The sequence below is a fragment of the Equus caballus genome, chromosome 6 (assembly GCF_041296265.1).
Source record: "Equus caballus isolate H_3958 breed thoroughbred chromosome 6, TB-T2T, whole genome shotgun sequence".
In the NCBI taxonomy this organism is placed as follows: Eukaryota; Metazoa; Chordata; class Mammalia; order Perissodactyla; family Equidae; genus Equus; species Equus caballus.
Window position 1 is genome coordinate 72,378,725 of NC_091689.1, and position 20,716 is coordinate 72,399,440.

The 20,716-nt window shown below is 35.1% G+C and overlaps 1 protein-coding gene across 3 annotated transcripts in view; it reads left to right on the plus strand.

The window, feature by feature from the left end:
• LRRK2 (leucine rich repeat kinase 2) overlaps positions 1-20,716 on the plus strand; it is a 134,344-nt gene that overhangs the window by 16,288 nt on the left and 97,340 nt on the right. For all 3 annotated transcript variants that reach the window (XR_011439737.1, XM_014740975.3, XM_070270127.1), the window contains exons 7-14: positions 668-799; positions 6,269-6,388; positions 7,133-7,275; positions 7,369-7,448; positions 8,808-8,914; positions 12,738-12,867; positions 15,151-15,275; positions 20,040-20,152. Coding sequence is in view for 2 of the 3 variants with exons in the window: in XM_014740975.3 (XP_014596461.2) it covers positions 668-799; positions 6,269-6,388; positions 7,133-7,275; positions 7,369-7,448; positions 8,808-8,914; positions 12,738-12,867; positions 15,151-15,275; positions 20,040-20,152 (950 nt within the window). In the remaining variant the exon portion in view is untranslated. The remainder of the gene's footprint in view (positions 1-667; positions 800-6,268; positions 6,389-7,132; positions 7,276-7,368; positions 7,449-8,807; positions 8,915-12,737; positions 12,868-15,150; positions 15,276-20,039; positions 20,153-20,716) is intronic.

Here is a 20,716-nt window from a genome sequence, read left to right on the forward strand (position 1 = left end):
ACACTCGCTCTCTCTTGATTAATTGCCTCTCCCAGTGGATTCTTCCTTTCCTTTCTGGTTCACCAGTGTTTGTCCTTTCGCCATGTTTTAATATTTAGCCTCTTCTCCCTCCTTCCTCCTTTCTTTCCCCCATCTATCTTGGTGCCTTCAGGAGAAGGCTGCCTCATACACTGGCTGTTCTGGAATGTTCTTCTGGAATGGGTGGGAAATAGATCATGGTTAAATTTCGCAGTTCTATTATGTGACATAATCTTGATTTTCCTTCTGTTGGTTTGAGGAAAATGAACAATGAAAGCCATTATCCAATGGAGTAGTGCCTCCTTAGGAAATAGGCCTCAAATTCATTTATTTGTAAACTTACGGCCATGACATTACATTTTCAGACTTATATAAAAGCACTCTCCATTTTCCCCTTATTTTATTTAAGTTTTAAGCCAAGAAACAGGAATAAAGTAACTTCCCTTCATGCTAGTGATAAGTCCTAAATTACGTGAGTAATGAACAGCATAGTATTTTTTATAGTTATTTGACAGAAGATGATATTTAAATTTGGAAATGTAGTCCTTATGCTGCCATGTGTTTACAATCTATATAAGATGTCTTTGTGTGCGTATTTCAAAGGGGGAAATGATTACCTTATTGATAATTATGATTTGTTTAAATTTAGGCAATAATGTTGAAGTCCTCATGAGCGGCAACGTCAGATGTTATAATATTGTGGTAGAAGCCATGAAAGCATTCCCTGTCAGTGAAAAAATTCAAGAAGTGAGTTGCTGCTTGCTCCATAGGCTTACATTAGGTGAGTTACATAATTCTTGGTTAGTTCATTATCACAGTATTGTTGATGTAAGTGTGTATAGCATATGTATGGTATATGTTGATGGATACGTAGCATATTAAGACATATGTTGGATGGAAATAGTAGGTGAGTTATATAATTCTTGGTTAATTTATTGTCACAGTCTATATGATGTTAGTGTATATAGCATATGTATGTTGTCACTTGATGGATAAGTAGCATATTGACATACTTTGGATGGAAATATTGTAAAGTAGCAAACTTTTCTGCCTTGCCTAGATGGAATTTTAAAAGGAGTGACAAAAATAGATGTGTGGAATCTAAGAGAAATCTTGTTAGTGCTATATTTAGAGTATGATTATGTAAATAGTTGATACATACAAAAGAATGAGTATAATAAGTAGAAAATGTAAAGCACGATACAAAAAAATTCCCCACCGAACTTAAGTATTAGTACTTTACCGGTGCTGGTAAAGCTACTTCAGGCTACTTCCTTCCCCTGCTCTCTCCACAGAGGTTAATACTTTCCAGAATTTTGTGTTGATATGTCTTTTGCTTTCTAAATATAGTTTTTCTATATTTGCATATCTCCCTGAACAAAATTGTTAGTTTGCTTGTTTTTGCTTAATAAAAATGGAATCATGCTGAATGTTATCTTCTGCAATTTAAAAAAATTAACATTATGTTTATAAGACATGAATATTTTGCATATAGTTGTATATAGTATTCTATTATGTGGATATACCACAATTTATTTATCCATTCTCCTATCCAAGGACATTTGGTTTCTTTCTTATTTTATGCTGCTACCATCTGTGTTGCTATGAAGGTATAAATAAGGGTGAATATCTTTTCAAATTTTTTTTGTAATTGGTGCTTCCTCTTTTGCAAAATACATGGTTTGTCTTTTATCCATTTTTCCATAGTATAGGCTGTCTTTTAAAATTCTGATTCATGGTTCTGGATAACAACGTTTTGGTAGTTGATTGTATGTGTTGAAAATATCTTCTCTTGATTGGTGGACTGTCTTTTCATCATCTTTGGTGACTTTTGTAATATAGTTTAATTTAATAGTTGCTTTGTGATTTGCCTTTTTTAATGTATCTTAAGAAATCCTTCCTTTCCCTGAAGTAATAAATATATTTTATATTTTATCCCAATTGTCTCTAATTTAAGCAATAAAGTATTATAATGTCTAGAATTATTTTTTATAAAGTAGGAATTCAATTCCTTTTCTTTTATGATATGGAGAGCACAGTTTATTTTATGGTTCATCCATTTTCTAGTGGTATGATGCACTGAATATGTATTTAATATACATGTATTATTTATATGTTTATCATATATATTGTGTCATATATTTGTTTCTGTTTCTGCTGTTCTGTTGCATTGGTTAATTTGATTTGTCTTGATCTAGATCATGCTGTTTAAATTACCATAGCTCTGTAAGTCCTGATATCCAAAAAGCTAATAAATCAAGTCAACATACATTCTTCTTTTTTGGGTACAACTTTACTATTTCATATAAATTTTAGAATTAACTTATCTAGTTCCTTGGAAAACTCCTTTGGGATTTTGATTGGAATTGCATAGAATATATAGATTTATTTAAGAAGAACTGGCAACTTTACGTTATAATTTCTTCCATACAGGTCTTGCACATCTTGTTAGTTATTTCTAGATACCTTATTTTTTTTGTTATTATGAATGGTGTCTCTTTGAAAATTGCAGTTTTAGACTGTGTATGCATAAAGAAATGCAAATTATGTTTTGTATCTTGATCTTACCTACTTTTCTAAACTCTTTTATTAATTCTAACAATTTATTTGTCAATGCTTTTAGGTTTTCTACGTAGCAGTTATTTAATTTGTGAATAGTGACAATCTGGATTCTTCCTTTCCTCTCCCTACAGCCATTGTTTCATTTCCTTGTCTTCTTGCACAGCCCCAAATTACTAGTACAGGATTGAATAGAAGCGGTGATGGTAGGCATCCTTGTCTTGTTCTTGATTTTAAAGGAAATGCTTTAATATTTTCCAATCCATAATAATGCTTGTTAGAAGATTTTAGTTGTTGTTGTTGTTGTTAATCTTGTCTTGTTTGTTTTGTGTCAAATAGCTTTTATCAAGTTAAAAAGTTTCCTTCTGTTTTTTGTTTGCTTTTATTTTTACATGTGGGCTTTAAAAAAAAATCACGAGTATTGTGTTTTATCAAATATTAAAAGAATATATTAAGATCTTTGTTTTCCTTTTATCTTGGTAATATGGAAAGTTATAGTTACAGGTTTTCTAATAGTAAACTGCCTTGCACTCTTGTGATAAATTCAATTTGGTTATTTATTAGATTTTTAAAATACATTTCTAAAAATCTCTTTTTGTATTCAGATCTGCCAGGTAATGTTGGACTGCCTCTTGTTTCATCTTTTTCTTTCTTTTCTCCCCTTTCTCTTTTATTCTAATTTTCATTTCTTTAATTGTTAATACATAGCTATCCTGTGTTCTGTATCTGCTAATTCCAATATATGAAATTCTTGGAAGTCTAACCCACTGCTTCTGTGCTGACTGCCATCTGTCATAGAGTCTTGTTTTCTTGTATGCTTGTGAGTTGCTCTTTGGTTGAGCTTAATCTCTGAGAATCCTGAGGACCTGAATTACAAATGCTCCTCTAGAGATGTTTGCCGGGAGTCAGGGCACAGGACTGATGTAGGAGCACTTTGGAATCTTTTTAAGGTCCAAGCTTAATGTGGGAGACTCCAGTTGAGCCACCCTACCTTGGAGAGACCCAAGGCTAGTCTGTTGATCGCAGTGATCCATACTTTCCCACAGGCTACTCTGGCTTGTCCACTGCTTTCAGCTCACAGTTCTTGTTTCAACTCCCTGTTGAGCCTCCTCCCCACGCCCACATACATACCTTGGAGATTTCCTCCATATTTTTGGGAGCAGAAAAATGCATTAAAAAATGAATGGTTGGTGAAAAATAAGGTAGGATCATTAACTATTGGAAATTGCTTCTGATGGCCTTTCCCAAGAAGGATCGTTAGAAAACGTTTTGTGCAAAATCAAGATTATCGTAATGGGCATTTCGCTTTTTATCACTGCAACTTTGGGAAAAAGATCGTCTATTTCAAAAAACTGATTTTCAGGGTTTTATTGTGGCAACTTATATTTTCACTTCTAGAACCATGACTATAGTATCTCCTGTATAATTCAAAAATTGATTTTGGCATTGAGAAAGTTCCTAAGTATTTTTGGTTAAAATGGAATGTTTACAAATTGAATTCTAATTTGCATGTACAACTTTATTTCTTTCCTTGATAAGCCTTTATTTAATGCTTGTTATATGACCAAAACTGTGGAGAAATGATAATAATGTCTTAATATTTGCACATCTTTCAGTTTCAAAAGTAGTTTCAAATATAAAATATATATATTTGATCCTTTAAACAATCCTGGGAGATGGAATATTGTAAATATCTCCACATTTACAGATGAGGACCTATTTCATCAAGCCTGCACGTCTTATCCAAGATCACGTAGTCAGTAAGGGGTGAAATCAGGCTGAAAATCCAGATTTCTGCATCCCTAAACAAAGCAAAGCATTTCTTCTAAAATGTAGTGGCCATTTACTAGTTTGCCTCTTTTATCAGGTGAGATTTTGACTCATTATATTTTCACGAAGAAGGACACAGTTACACGAACTAACTGATATCTGAGAATGTTTTAATGTAATTCCAAAGTTGATGTCTTAAATCTAGCTAGTAGAGCAGCACACTAATATACAATTCTCTATTTCATGTTCTGCAACTTACCACAGTCAAGTTACAACTTGCACAAGTTAAATGTGAGTTCACTTTAATCCCTTGAAATGAACCAGAGGAGGAAGTGGTTTTACTGTCGTAATTAGGGAGATGACACTTGGTTACCAAACTGGTCCATAATGGCACGTTAAGGGTGCATGGCATTCTACAAATGAAATTAAATAAACCATTCAAACTATCGTATCATTTATAAGTTTCGTATTATTCTGTAACTTTTTCGAAAATAAAAACCCATCAAATTGATCTTCAGCTAAGGATGCTTGTTTTTCTCTCATTTATCTCTTAACAGATTGTTATGTGTTTCATTTAATGACTAGAGAATTTATTGTCCCTGTTATTGTTTCAAAAGAAGCTGAATAAAACTTTTAACTTCTTCCTCAAATTAAAATTAAAACCCACAGTCAATAAATAAATAGCATTTTGTCAAATTATGTAATCTAATTATGGGTTTAATGCGTTTAAAGTCCTTATAAAATTTACCATGTATTTTTACATAAATTGCCTGAAAGTAAGATTAGGCCAGTCTTACTAGCATTCGCCCAGTCAGTGGTAGAGCAGCTGTTGGCAGTGGCATGGGAATAACTGTAGGGAAAAAAAAGAGAAAGGGACAACCCAAGTTTAGATAAGCTGGTAAATGTCAAAGAGAATCTTTCTGAAATGACTCTCCAAGACTAGAGATCACGAAGGGCTGTGGAGTATGTCTGCTTTGTGGATGAATGTGGGAGAGGCAAGAACATATGGTGTTGATAAAGAAGAGCTATACTTAGTTAAACTGCCTTTTGATTTTGAAGCCGTTATTAATATTTAGTGTGGGCTTTAAGCTTTCGTGATATAGGATCTTTTCCAATTTTGGCTTTGTGTCTCAGGGATCATCTAATTATACTTATAGCTAAATGGGAGTTTCATTCTTCCTCCCAGAAGCAAACTTGGTGATTGTTAGTGAGTTACAAATAAGCTAAATGGAATGAGGCACATATTTCTGGAACATCGTTTACAAATTATTTCCTCATTAGGATTTAGATTTTTGGATGATGTGTTGATTTTCAGAAGAATGAGTGTAAAAAGGCATGGTACTTCTTCCTGAGATAGGTTAGGGCTGGTGAAATATTCTTTTCTTTTTCTTCTTCAGATCATCGTAGATAAGATCAGGTAATGATAAGTGTGCCAGTGGGTTTTCTGAGCAGTATTCCTGTAAGTGAAGAAGGTTCTTTCAGCAAGAGCATTTAATGACAAGGGAGGGTTTTTTCCCCTCATCTTTTAGAAGGTGGAAAATTAAGCTATTTTGTCTATATTGTAGTGCCACGTATAACAGGCACCTCATTGTTTTTGTATGACGATGATGAGAAGGAGTTGAAGAACGCAAAATTAATATAATCCAAACTTACACTTTTTGCCTGGTCGGTTCCATTGTCTGTTGGAATTGATAATTGAATGACTGCATGAAATAAATATTGAAAACTTTATGCAATTGTATTAAGCTATTTTAATTAAAACTATTTTAATTAACACCTTAATTAAATTAAATGTTTTTGTTTAATGTCATTAAAAATATTCATCACTATTCAAATTTATTGATTTAAACACTGTTATATGATCAAAGGTAATTTAAGTTCCATGGATGAAAATTCAGCTAATATCTCACTTAACTTTTAGGTAATTTTTTTAATATCCTGGTACTGAATGAGGTACATGAATTTGTGGTGAAAGCCGTGCAGCAGTATTCAAAGAATGCGACGTTACAAATCGCAGCGCTCAGCTGTTTAGCACTCCTCAGTAAGTAACTGTACTGAAAAGGAAATTCTTACAGGTGCATTTGATCTTGAATGTTAACATTATGACAAGATAACGTTGTAACAAGAAAGTCCTATGTAGAGAGGAAGCATTAAATGCCCTTTCTGCCCTAATGCAATCCATTTTCCAGTAGAGGATATTTTCGAGGGAACTAACAGTTGTGATAGGTACACCTTTCCCAGTTCATACATCAACAAATACATCCTTGATTTAGCTTTGTTATTGGGCAGCTAATCTTCTCAATCCTCTTCTAGTCTCTTAGTTTTGTTTGGTACCCTCTTCCTCATTTGATCATTATCTACATGAGACGGCAGTGTTTTCAGGTGAGTAATATATAAAAAAGGTCTTTATAATTCGCTGAGGCCACTACTAAAGAATACCTAACTCTATTTTTTTTTTTAAAGATTGGCACCTGAGCTAACAACTGTGGCCAATCTTTTTTTTTTCTGCTTTATCTCCCCAAATCCCCCCTGGTACATAGTTGTATATCCTAGTTGCAGGTCTTTCTAGTTGTGGCATATGGGACGCTGCCTCAACATGGCTTGACGAGTGGTGCCGTGTCTGGGCCCAGGATCCGAACCCTGGGCTGCCACAGCGGAGCATGCGAACTTAACCATTCGGCCACGGGACCGGCCCCTACCTCACTCTATTGATAGTATTTCAAATATGGACTTAGAGTTGGTCTTTCAAGTGGTAAGTAAATCATATATTTGTATTTTTTTCAAGCTGAGACCATTTTCTTAAATCAAGACTTAGAGGAAAAGAATGAGAGTCAGGAGAATGAAGAGGAGGAGGAAGAAGAGAAATTGTTCTGGCTGGAAGCCTGTTACAAAGCATTAACATGGCATAGAAAGAATAAGCATGTGCAGGTTGGACTCTTTCATAAATATTATAGCTTTCAGACTTATGTTTGTGCAGTATGTGTGTTTTGATAACTTTCTTGTTCTCCTCTTCTAATCCAGGAGGCCGCATGCTGGGCATTAAATAATCTCCTTATGTACCAAAACAGTTTACACAAGAAGATTGGAGATGAAGACGGCCAGTGAGTAGTTTTGATTTTGCATGATAGGAAATTTCAGTTATATTTTTAATCAACCTATTTAAAATACCATAACTGCAATTTTATTGTTAGAAATACTTTTGATATAGGTGTTTATGTTTTAAGTGTTGCCACAAAACAGTAGTGGATATATAATATTTTGATCCTATTGCCTTTAATAGTTAGTAAAAGTTTGTGTGTTTGAGAGTTATTACTGAGAGATTTGGAATCAAAGTCACAGTAATTTATGAATCATTGAGAAAGAACTTTTCAATTTTCTGGCTGATCACGTAAAACTGCCATATTAATTAATCTCAAGTGATAGAAATTGCAGAGCCATCTCTGACCTTTTCTATTGCAGTGACTAGCCAGCAGATGGTCAGTATGAGGAATTAGATATGGTTGGAAGCGTCCTGTAGTGATTCCTCACTTGATGTGGCAGGGTTGACCTGTCTTCTCCTGAGAGGGTTATTTGAAGCTGTCAGTTCTTGAGGAGGCTTTCTTCGGGAGCATTATTCAAGCATCATAAGACTGGCTTTTTCTCCCAAAGATACGAACTGTAAATAGGAGTTCTGTGTATCATGTCCACGAGCCTTTGTGTTTTAAGGCAACTGCTTATATTTGTATCATTTGCTGTGTGTACTCCGGATTTTAAAATTTAAATGACTTACCTTGGAAATTTAAATAGTAATATTCTACATCTCAAATCCTGGCAACCTGTTTACCTAGTGATCCACTGCCAATCGGAAGGGAATTAATGACACAGGTGCTGTTTAATTAAATATCTCCATTTTGAAAAGAAACTAATTTTTTTGAAAACTATGTGTTAAACCAGCATCCTAGTAATCCCACTTTGAGCGGTCTTTTTAAGAGTTTAAGGTAAGGTAGGCTCGTGTTGCAGTTTATAAATTTCAGTGCATAGCACACTGATTCCTCAATAGCCGTAGGAGATCTTTAAAATAAATACATTATTAAAAGAGAATATATGCATGCTCTGCATTTTTAAAACTCACTCTGCTTCTTCTTGATTTTTTTTTTGTTTTTCCTTTCCTTGCTTCCGTAATCTTCTTTTTTTCACTTTATCTTTTTATTCTTAGCACCTCTGCATATCTGCTGAGTCTCTTTTCCCCCTCTGCTGCATATCCACTTGGAAGAAACAAATATTTATTAGTATTTAATGGATTTAAATCTAACTTTTAAATATAAAATTGTTTAACTATAATTCACTCTTGTAAGTGGAGGTGCATAGAATGTTATTTATATGCCCTTATTTGCTGTTAGAGAGATTAGATAGTAATAAGTGAATATTTGAGCTAATTGTTTAAAAGATTGCTATTCATACTGTGGTTGAATTTGTGAAAGGTTCCCAGCTCATAGGGAAGTGATGCTCTCCATGCTGATGCATTCTTCGTCAAAAGAAGTCTTCCAGGCCTCTGCGAATGCATTGTCGACTCTGTTAGAACAAAACGGTAAGGGGCACACCATATTTTTTTAATAAAAGGAAACTCATTTGTGGTAATTTTTTTGATTGTGAAAGCAACACATTGTAAAGAATTCAAATATATCGATATATGTGGCTGATATATAGATATATTGATATATAGGTAAAAGGATAAAGAAGAAAATAAACATTTTGATGTTTTTCTTTTGGTCTTCTGTGTATGTACTCCTGCACAATATATACAATGTATTTTATATTTTTTGCAGAAATGAGATATTATTCACTTTTATAACCAAATTTTATATTTTTTCTTTTTTGTGTTGATCACTATAAATGGATCATTTTTAATGGCTGTGTAGTTTCCCAATGTACGCCTATATTTTATTTTATAAACCAATTTCTTGTTGATGGACTTTAGCTTGCGTCCAGTGAGTTTTAATTTTTTTGGTGCATATAATAAACATCAAATGGTTACTTTTTCCACTTTCCTTTATATGTTGTTCTTGTTATTTTCTTTGGAAAACTTGCTAGAAATGCAATGGGTAGAGAGAGATTCACCATTTTAAAATCTGGTAAAATTGTCCATTATAAATTTTTTTTGAACATAGTCCTTTGTATGTAAATCTTGTAGCTTTGCATTATGAAGGAGAGAAAAATGGCTGTTATACCTTTGGAAGGACTCTTGAAGTTTAAAACTGATGGTCCGGCTGTTCGGATTCCGGCCCCCATGAACAGGAAATACTGCCAGAAAGCCTGGGGAGGAAACTCATCATAAAGGCATTGGGACTTGGCAGCTCTTGTAGGATATTTTTGGAGGGAGGAAAAAAGAGAAAAACACTAAAAACCTGAAACAGAGACCAGTGTTAGCACCAGCGTTTAGTAGAGAACCTGGATAGTGTGAGAGGAGTAAAGAAACCACATCATGCACGTTTATGCTTTTATTTAAGTCAAATCAAGAGGAAAACTCACTTCTTCTTCCTTTTCCTCCTTTCTCACTCCACCTCTCTGTTGACACTTTAATAAAAGGCTTGGGCTGGGGCTGCCCCCGTGGCCGAGTGGTTAAGTTCACACGCTCCGCTGCAGGCGGCCCAGTGTTTTGTTGGTTCGAATCCTGGGCGCGGACATGGCACTGCTCATCAAACCACGCTGAGGCAGCGTCCCACATGCCACAACTAGAAGGACCCACAACTAAGAATATACAACTATGTACTGGGGTGCTTTGGGGAGAAAAAGGAAAAAAATAAAATCTTAAAAAAAAAAAAAATAAATAAAAGGCTTGGGCTGGCAAGAGCTATTAGAAGCAGGAGTTGCCCTTGGGGATAATGAATCAGAATAGGAGTGATAGGAAAGGGGTGTTGCTCTTCTTGAATCTCCCGTCTTCTACTGTGCAGAGGCCTGGATAGGGATCTCAGTCCTGAGAATGAGGACCAGACTTGGCTACTTTTGTGTGAGGCACCTAAGAGGAGACCAACCTTTGCCATGTACAAACAACATTGTGTTGGTGCTGTAATTCTTAACCATCTAGAAATGTCTTTGATATGCCAGCAAAACAACCATGCTTTTGTGAGATTTGGACTGCTTCTTATTATGGTGTCTGAGGATTCGTTACAGTTGGAGTCAGTCTTGATTTCTTTGTTCAGAATCAGTTCTCTGCTCTTTTGACTCCTTACTTCTTTGTTCTTGGCCATCTGCCAGGTAAACTGCCTCAGATCCCTTGTATTGTCCTTGGAGTTCTGCTTTGGGAGAATATTAAGAACCTGAGCAGCTTGTTCACCAACCTTTGTGGGCAACTTCTCATTGAGAGATGCTTGGGAACACTGGGTGTGCTGGGCTGGATACGATTTTCTAGAAAACTGACTGGATTGGAAGCCAGAAGAACTGGGTTCTACCATGGTGGTCCCAAGGCAAAGGCTCAAACATCTGTGTGACGTTTTTCATGTTTAATTAATTAATTAAGCTAATATTTATTGAGCTTCTGCTATATACTAGACAATGCCCCAGGCACTTGGGATACATCAGTTAAATAGACATCCCAGGCTCACGGAGCTTAAACTCTAGTGGGGAAAACAGATAAGAAGACTAAATAAAATATATCACATATGAGGTAGCTAAGAAAAAAAATGAAGCAAAGATGGAGAATATATGTTAAGGGTCAGAGGAGAAATTGTGACTAGGCAGCTAGGAAAGAAGGTGACTATTGAAGTAAAGACCTGAGGAAAGTTGCATACTGTTATTGGCCTTTTAAGGCAGATAATTTATCACTAAAATGGAATACATGGGGTCAAGAGTATTATGTAGATAGCTGGTAAATGAGATGAAATGTGTAAAATTTTCTGTAAACTCTGAAGTGACTCCGTGATGTGATTTCTTCTCCTAGGTCTAGTGTTTGATGAAATTTCTATTCTCAGTTTTTCAAGTCTTAAATTGTGTTAATGTTTAGGACAGTGGTTCTTAAAGTGTAGTCTCTGGATCAGCAAAGTTGCCTGGGAACTTGTTAAAAATGTGAATTTTAGGGCCACATACAGATTTACTGAATCATAAACTCTATAGTTGGGAGCCAGCATCTGTGTTCTAACAAGCCCTCCCCCCAGGTGATTCAGAGCCACACTTAAAATGTGAAAACTGCTGGTCCAGAATGACTTCTGTCGTTCAAAGTATATCTCCTTGGTTAGAATTTAGCCACTTTAGGAGGGGTTATTAAATCTTCTGATGTGACCAAGTGAAATAACCAACTCCTTGTCATATTTTAATGTGTGATATTCTGGATGTCTTTAAAAGGTATGAGTTTTCAGATTTGGGCAGTAATTTAGAATGTGTATGTCACTTCCACTTATTTCTGAGTTTTGCCCTGTTTTTTCTTTCTTTCCAAATTTGAAATTGATAACTCATTGTTCAAAACAGTACTTAGGTTCAAACTTTCTGAGTTTCCCTTTCTGCCACTCTCAAAGTGTTGAATTATAGTGTATAATGTTGGAATTGATATTTATGTTGCAACTTCAAGACAACTGATATCTATATGGAAACTTTAAGACGTTGGGTTTGCATTTAGAGAAGGAAGTTTACTATGAAGAGGAAAATTATTTTGTAATCATTGTTGCTGGGATATAGTTACTTTTCCGCTTATAATGTAAAATCAGTTGTAAAGCATATCTGTGTGTTTCTTAAGCTTTGGCATTACTTTGTGAAAGTATGTAATTATTTATGCTCTATATCACTGCTTTCCATCCCTTTGCACATGGTGGCATACGTAGAAATGATAATGTTTGTACAGTCCCCTGGGGTAAATGGAGAAAGGAACTCAAGGCTGAAGGCAACCCAACCTGGTTCCAGCCCCTTGCCCCTACCCAACATCCCCTGTCCCCCAAAAGCTGGGAGGATAGTCAATGTCTCCATGCCCCTGTAACTTATTCCCACATCAGTAGTGTCTAGTATACCTAGCGATCTTAGCTCTATATAAGTGCAGTTATTTTGTGGAATTGTTTTAAATATTGGAATGAAATTTAGCTTTCATTCTTCTTTTGGAGGGCATTATTTTAAAACATTTTTCTGCAAAAAACAGTCCTTTCATACGGACTGGGGTTTGGTGATTATACTGGAACTAGTCTTCTCTGTGAATAAAACTTTGAAAATTAAAACCTCAATGAATGGTTAATAAATGTGAAAAAATTGGAACTGGTATATGTTTTAAAGAAATAAACATTAATGATCTGTAAATTGTCAATGAAATAGAAATTACATAATGTACTTGTATATACTTTCCTATGAATTTGGACTTCTTAATATTCTGTGTTATTGCAAAGTTATGAAGATGTGCTTTCATTTCTACAAGTAACATTAAAAAAATCTTGTAGTTAATTTCAGAAAAATCCTGTTGTCAAAAGGAATATACCTGAACGTATTGGAGTTAATGCGGAAGCACATACATTCCCCTGAAGTGGCTGAAAGTGGCTGTAAAATGCTAGATCATCTATTTGAAGGAAGGTAATAGAGATGCATGAACTTATGCAGAATATATAATATTGGATCAGGTAGAATATCAATATTTCAAGCATATTCCTAAGAATGAAAAGAAAAACATAAGGCATTTGAAGATTGAAACTGTATAATATAATCTTGTATCACTGATATCATAGACTTATTTTATCTGAATATTGAAAGGGAGGGTAGAGATTGTATCAATATGCCGAAGGTTTGCTTTTGTGCTTCATGCTTGATGTTGACTCCATTTTGAACAGTGACAATTATACAGCACATAACCATAAACAGTTTTTCAAATTATTGTGTAAGTGTGAAAGGTATAAAAGATAAAATCAGGATACGGCTTCTTGTTGTTGCTTTTTCACAACTAATATTTATGATTGTTCCTTCATTTGAGTAACCTTAGTCGTCTTTTCCTGCTCTCATTCCATAGCTGGGAAAGCTTTTAGTCACGTCTAGTACAAGTCCAGAGAGGTAAAAATTACATGGCTGGTTAGTGGCACAACAGAACCAGGTCTGACAGTGGATAACGGGGTGGGGTTGGGGGGGTTGGCGAGTGGAGGGGGCACAGAATGCTGGCTTAAAAAAACCTGTTTAAAAAACTAAAACTGAATTACATACAGAAGGTGTCCCCTGCAGGATATGCTCAGTGCCTTTTTGCATTTTATTAGTCCAAAGAATGTGCAGTAACTTTGGCCGAGTCTGAGTAAATTTCCAACAAAAAAGAGGCTGTACAGGAAACTGTCATGGGTAAATGAAAAAATAAATGGCACAGATATTGCAGTAAAAACTGATTTTATGTCCCAGCTTTCCCACTAATTTGAGCCAACTCTTTGATCTCTGAACTTCAGGTTCCACATTGATAAAGAGGAATAATAATAATAACCTCATAGGTTATAAGTTTATAATGTAAGGGTTAAATAAATTAATGTTTACAAAGGAATTAGGATAATACCTGGTACATTTTAAGCACTCAATAAATCATAGCTATTATTATTAATACTATTATTAAGTAAATATAAATGAAGTGCATATAGCATGACAAACTGTATGTAACACATCTATAGACTAATAAGGAATGGGGTTACATTGCTTTTAACATCAGTCCAGCTGATCTGTTTCTGTTTATGTGTATATCAGATCTTTGAGTCATGTTTCTCTTATTTAAATGTTGCTCTTGGATATTTAAATGAAAAGTTTATCTTAAATGGTGATTTTTATGGTCCTGGAAGTGTGAATCTTTATAAATGAGGCAAAACCACAGTGAATAACCTACAATTTAAGATTCTGTAGATTCTGGGCAATTAATGTTTCTGGCTGTTTCCTCATATGTAAAATGTGTAAAGTTCCAGGCCTGGGGATTTAAAATTGACTATGACAGTGTGTCTGCCCCTAAAAAACTCATTGTCCAGTTGGGGAGACTGATATGTAAACAGATCATTACAATCCAGTGTGAGAATGCAATGGCAGGGGTGTGTAAAAAGACAATGGTAAGAGCAGAGTGAACCCAGTTGGGGTGACCAAAAGAGGGGAGCCTACACAGAGGGGATGTGTTTAAACTGGGGCTTTAAGGTGGAAAAGAGGGACAGTATCTCAATGGCCACAGAACCGTGCAAAGCAAGGACATAGTTCTGATGTGTACCAGTTTCAGTTAACATGCCACTGTGCAAAGCAAGGACTGCCCGTATGAAAGTTCTTAGTACCTTCTGACATCTCGTCAAGTGGCATTTATTCATATGTAAAAGAAAGAATAGCTGAAATGCTTTAGAGAAACCAAAATTTTAATGTAAATAAAATGCATTAAGAATACCATATCACAAGTCCGGAGGTGTTACTCTGGAAGCAGGTTGGTATGTAAAGACGCTGTGCCTTGGGGGTCAGGTGAGTTTACGTTCCAGCCCTGGCTCTGTCACCTCCTCATGATAAGACCTTGATATTTAACCTCTCTCAATCTAAGTTCTTTATTTGGAAAATGGAGATGATAACACCTACTTTCCAGGCTTGTTGCCAATGACCCATGTGTAGATCAGAAGGAAGTTTTAGTTTTGTGAAACTAAATAGTAGAGTAATTCCCGGGTTACTGTGAATTCAACTTCTTGAGAACAAAGTTTAATTAAACAACAATTAAAAGTGTATATGCTCATATTACTGAATTCAAATGTATTTTCGTATAGCTTTTTCTGATAGAATATATTGGTTCTGTTTTCCTGCACTTGTTTCACATTGGTGTTTGCACAATGGAATCAGGTTGTACTTTTAATAAGCATTTCAGTATTCTATCTCCAGTAACCCTTCCCTGGATACAATGGCAGCAGTGGCCCCCAAAATAATGGCAGTTATGAAAAGTCATGAGACGTCATTGTCAGTGCAGCTGGAGGCACTTCGAGCTATTTTACATTTCATAGTTCCAGGTAAGTTCTATAATTGATTGTGGGAAGAGATAGGAATTTAAATGAGTTTTTGACTTTTCATGAAATATCAACTTTCTAGGCAAAAATTAAAGGACCAGTTTTTGTCAACCAAATGCAAATCTTTCTACTAACCCAAAAATAAGAATAGAGGAAAATGATGATGTAGAAGGCTCAGATTAATTTATAAGAAAATTTAATGAGAAAATTCAATCATTTATTTATATAAGAAGTAACTGAAATTAAAGTGTGGAGATTTATTTCCAAGGAGAGTGTCCATCTTTGATAGTTCTTTTCTATTTCTGTTGCCATCGAGAAGTCCAAGTTTTTTGGGTGGTGTTGTTTTCTTGTCTGCACTATAATAACAGCTAACTAATTTTCACACTTCCTCTCTTGGCTCTTCCAAGTTCTTGTTGTGCTCTGTGGTTGAATGACTCTTTCTCAAATATAACCTTGTGGCTTTTACTCATTAATTTCAGTAGCTTCCATCCTCCTCCTCTTTACCTCCTACTTACATCTCTTGTGACCTTATCTGTCCTCCAAAGCCCATTTAAAATATCTGATCCTCCGTTCATTCAACACATATTTATTAAGTGCCTCTTGTGTTCTAAACATTGTGATGACTGCAAAAGTATACAAGTTAAAGGAAAAAAAGCATGACTGTACTATTATAGGAGCTTAGAAGTAGACGGATATGTGAATAATTAATTACCAGACAGGATGTGACGAGCTGTTATAGATAAATGTATAAAAGGCTAAGAATATTGATGGAGACACAAGTAATTTATTCAAAGGAATAGGTCAGAGATTATGTTATTGAGGTTGAAGGGTGATAAAATATGTTGCTGACCTGGTAGAAAGGCAGGGAAGGACATTTCAAGCAGAAGGAGAAAATGCACGTGTTCTGGGTTGAGTGAAGGGTGGAGCAGAGGAGAGCAGTGCCCGGCGATGAATGTGGAAGGACAGGCAGAGGACTGAAAGTCAAGGGACTAGAATTTAATGCTGAGCAATTTGTGCTTTTTAACAGAAGTCAATTCAAATTCATTAAAGGTGTTGAAAAATTGTAGTGTCATGACCAAATCTGAAATTTATAACAATAGAAGTGTGGTGTAGAGGATGAGTGGCAGGAAGAGAGCCTCCTATAGGGAGATTGGGTTGGAGGCCATGATAGGCTGGTGGGACATGGTGGGGCCGGGCAATGGAAACAGAGCAGCAGATGGACCTGAGAGATGGTTTGGAGATACATATGACGTGACTTTCTGACTACTGAATATCAGGAATGTTATTTTTGTTGTTGTTCTGTAGAATTCCCAGTTCTTTTGGGTTTTTTTCCTTTTTAAATGAATTCTTTCCAAATCTACCATTATCTGTAGTCATAGGTCTTTAATGTTTCTGAGTATAAAGAGTGTACTCAGTATAAGAGTATACATTTTTTCAAGGAGAGGTCTTTCTTCATACCTTCAACAAAAATAGCCATTCAAGCAATAGTTTTCTAATTGAATCACGGTGTCTCATTCACAGTTGTCAGTCAACTTTTGAGATATAATTTAGCAGACATAATTTTGCTTGAAAATATTAACGTAAGTTTTTTAATTTTGTTTGAAGATTGTAAAAACAAAATAAAACAAAACCCCTTTGATTACTCTTAAAGTTGTCAGCCTTATTCTTTCAAGGGTGGTTTTGAGTTTTAAAGATAATCAAAAGACATTCAGAGCCAAGTATGTTAGTTAATAAAATAATAGTCTTTTATAGTCATGTGCTGCATAATGACATTTGGTCGACGATGGACCACATATACAATGGTGGTCCCATAAGATTAGTGCTGTATAGCCTGGGTGTATGGTAGGCTATACCATCTAGGTTTGTGTAAGTACGCTCTTTGGTGTTCGCACAACAACAAAATCACCTAACCACGCATTTCTCGGCAGTATCCCAGTCATTAAGCAATGCATGACTGAGTTCAAAAACAAGTCTTGAATATAATATTTCTTTTCTATTATTGTTCTTATATTGACCCTGAAGCAACATTGATAGTCAGTAATCATTTAGATGTATTAAATGATAAAGTAAATGATGTTTTTTACAATGATGTTTAGATGTATTAAATGGGTGCTCTTGAAAATAATTTTATAACTGATGGTTATACTATATGTAGGGAAATACATCTAAATAGACACATTTTATAAACATATCAATATATAAATACATTTCTCTATTAGGTAAAGGCTTCACCATCTACTTTGCTCTAGGCTACCATACCATATTACCATCCCCGCCATACGACACCATTCTGTATACCAGTGAATAACTATGGTATTAGTACCCCAGTAATTTTGAGATTGAATATGAGTCTTGTTTGAACATGCTAAATTGAGATGCTTATAAAGTATCTAGATGTCCATGTACTCATTTATTAACTAGACTATCTTCAGATTTCCTTAATTGTAGCAAAGATGTGCAGCACAGCAAGTTTGTATAATTCAGTACCTGATTCAGGAATACATACTGCATTTGGTGTTACGTGTCTTAAGCTTCTTTCAGTCTCGTACTGTTGCTTCCTCCTCTTTTTTATAACAATAACTTATTGAAGTGATTGAGCTGGTTGCTTTAATAAAATAATAAAGACTCAGTTCTTTTAATAAAACATTATTTGATGGGGCTGGACCAGTGGTGTATGGTTAAGTTCACATGTTCTGCTTTGGTGTCCTGGAGTTTACAGGTTGATCTCAGGCATGGACATACACATCACTCATCAAGCCATGCTGTGGTGGCATCCCACATATAAAATAGAGGAAGACTGGCACAGATGTTAGCTCAGCGACAGTCTTCCTCAAGCAAAAAGGGGAAGATTGGCAACAGATGTTAGCTCAGGGCCAATCTTCCTCACCCAAAAAAAAAAAATATATATATATATATACACACACACACACACACATAATTTGACTTGTACTTTCTTGACTTAGTGCAAGTGCTAGAGGAAATAATGTAAAATTCATTAAGAAAAGACATAGGCAAATTGGGAAGTACGTAGAGGAAAGTGATAATAAATACAAAACTGCAACCATAAGAGCAATAAAAGGAACTGAATTTGTTTACTCTAGAGAAGAGATGCCACAGGAGGATACAAAAACTGTTAAAACACGCTCATTTATAAGTCATAATAATAATACCTAACAATATGGAGGAATTAAAATGTGTCAGGCATTATTTGAAGTGCTTTATGTATATTAAGTTTTAAAATTCTTACAGCAACCCATAAAGCAAATACTACTTTTCTTTTTTTTTGTTTTTCCCATTTTATAAATGATGAAACTGAGGCATAAAATGTGCAGAATTTAAGGTCACAGCTTATATAATGGAGGCAGATTTTGAACATGTGGCCTGACTCCAGAGTAAGGAGTTTTACGTCTACATTTTATATATACATTTTTGAAACAAACATTTTTTGAACAAGTATTATATCTAAAGCGTTGTACTTGGAACTCTTGGAGATCTGGAGATGACTAGGTTATGGATCCTGCCCTCAAACGTTTGGAGTCCATACAATTTAAAGAACTGTTATGTGGAAAGGAAATTCTATCCATCCTGGATACTACAACCTCAAGTGATATAACAAAGACCAGAGATGAAATTTATGAGAATGTTCATTTGGTCTTAAGAAACGTGTCTACGACAGATAAGAAAGATGTGTAATGAGACCCATTACATGTAGCATGAAGTTTTTACTACTTAACAGGCCTACTTTTAGTAGTCACATCTGCTTGTGCTGTAATGGGCAGCCTCAGAAATTAATGTGATCTTGGTCACTGAAAATGAAGACACAGAGAGTTTAAGTGACTTGCTCAAGGTCATACAGCTGTAGTGAATGTTAGAACTTTTTTGAATTGATTGTAAAACAAGGACTGAAAGATCCAGGAGGGTGGGAATCCAGCCTGTCTTGTTCACTGTGGTATTCCTAGCATGTAGCATAATCCCTGGCATGTAGTTGGCATTCAAATTTTTGTTAAATGAAAAGCTCTATGCAGCCAATTTATAGTTTGTTTTAATACAAATTATCAAAGTCAAAGATTATAAGTAATTGTTTATGAATAATTATTTTTATAGCCTTAGGTTTTGGAAGCGTCATTCATTCATAATTTTGCTTATATATTGTATTCTATGACCAATTTTTTTTACTTCCAGTTTTTTCAACAGTTTTGGGATAGTTCAGCTACAATGTAGCTTAATAAGGAGTATGTCCCCTTTAAATAACTCAATACTATTATACAACCTTAGAGGACTTTTAATAAAATCACATGCTCTTTACCATCGTAATGCTGAAACAAATCTTTTTTCTTTTCACTGTTATTCCAGCTGCTCTTTTATGCCTATGTTTCATATCTGACCTTTTTGTGTTGTAGTCCAAATAACTTTGAGCTTTTCTCAAGTAGTCCTTTGTTGCATAAAAATCTTCTAGTTTCTTGCACAAGTACAGCCTATTCATACAAAAAAGAGATTGTTTGCTGCAGAAAATTCCTCTACCATATAACTTCTTGCTCCTTTAAATTCAGTAAACATCCATACACGCTGTATTTATTTTATATTTAATGATGAACTATTTTTATAAATTCCTTAAAGCAAGGGGTTATTTCTTTGATAAGGAGCCATGTATTAGAAAAGAGTACAAATGTGTATTATTGGATTAATTATGATCGTTCATAACAAGTGACAATCTGTTCAGCTGTTCATGAGAAAAGCATTCATTTATTTACCTATTTTTGCATTTAGGCATGCCAGAAGAATCCAGGGAAGATACTGAATATCAACAGAAACTAAATATGGTTAAAAAGCAGTGTTTCCGGAATGATCTTCACAAACTGGTCCTTGCAGCTTTGAACAGGGTATGTATGATTTCGGTTTTCTGCCTTTATATTGTTAATAAGAATATGAAATTTGGAGAACTCGGAGAGCTTTTTTAGTTTAAGTTTTCCATCTTGTGTTTCCTATGATAGTAGGAAGTTTTGTGGTTAGAGCCATAAAAAGACAATAGGGATCAAGAGGGTGAAGAGATGTGCCATTCCAGCTACGGGAAGTGCGCTGTCAGCCACAGACTGGGACAAGTTCTTTTGATTGCTAGGAACATAAGTCCACGCGAGTCTGCTCAATCAGAAAGAGATCCGGAGAACTAGATGAGCAGCTAAGGCTGATAAATGATGTCAGGAGCTATGGCTGCTGTCTTTTCTGTCTCTCCTCCCAGTTGCTGTCTTTCTTTTCTGGTCTTATGCTGAAACATTCAATCCATGAAGACACAAGGAACAACGTTAAAGTCTTCTTTGATTCCCTGTGCTTATTTTCATTGCTTTCCTCACGATAACCTCTGAAATGGTTTGGTGTGCATTGTGTCTCCGTATTTTTAGGTATTTAGATATCTATGTACATTTGTGATAATCTATTATCATTAATAT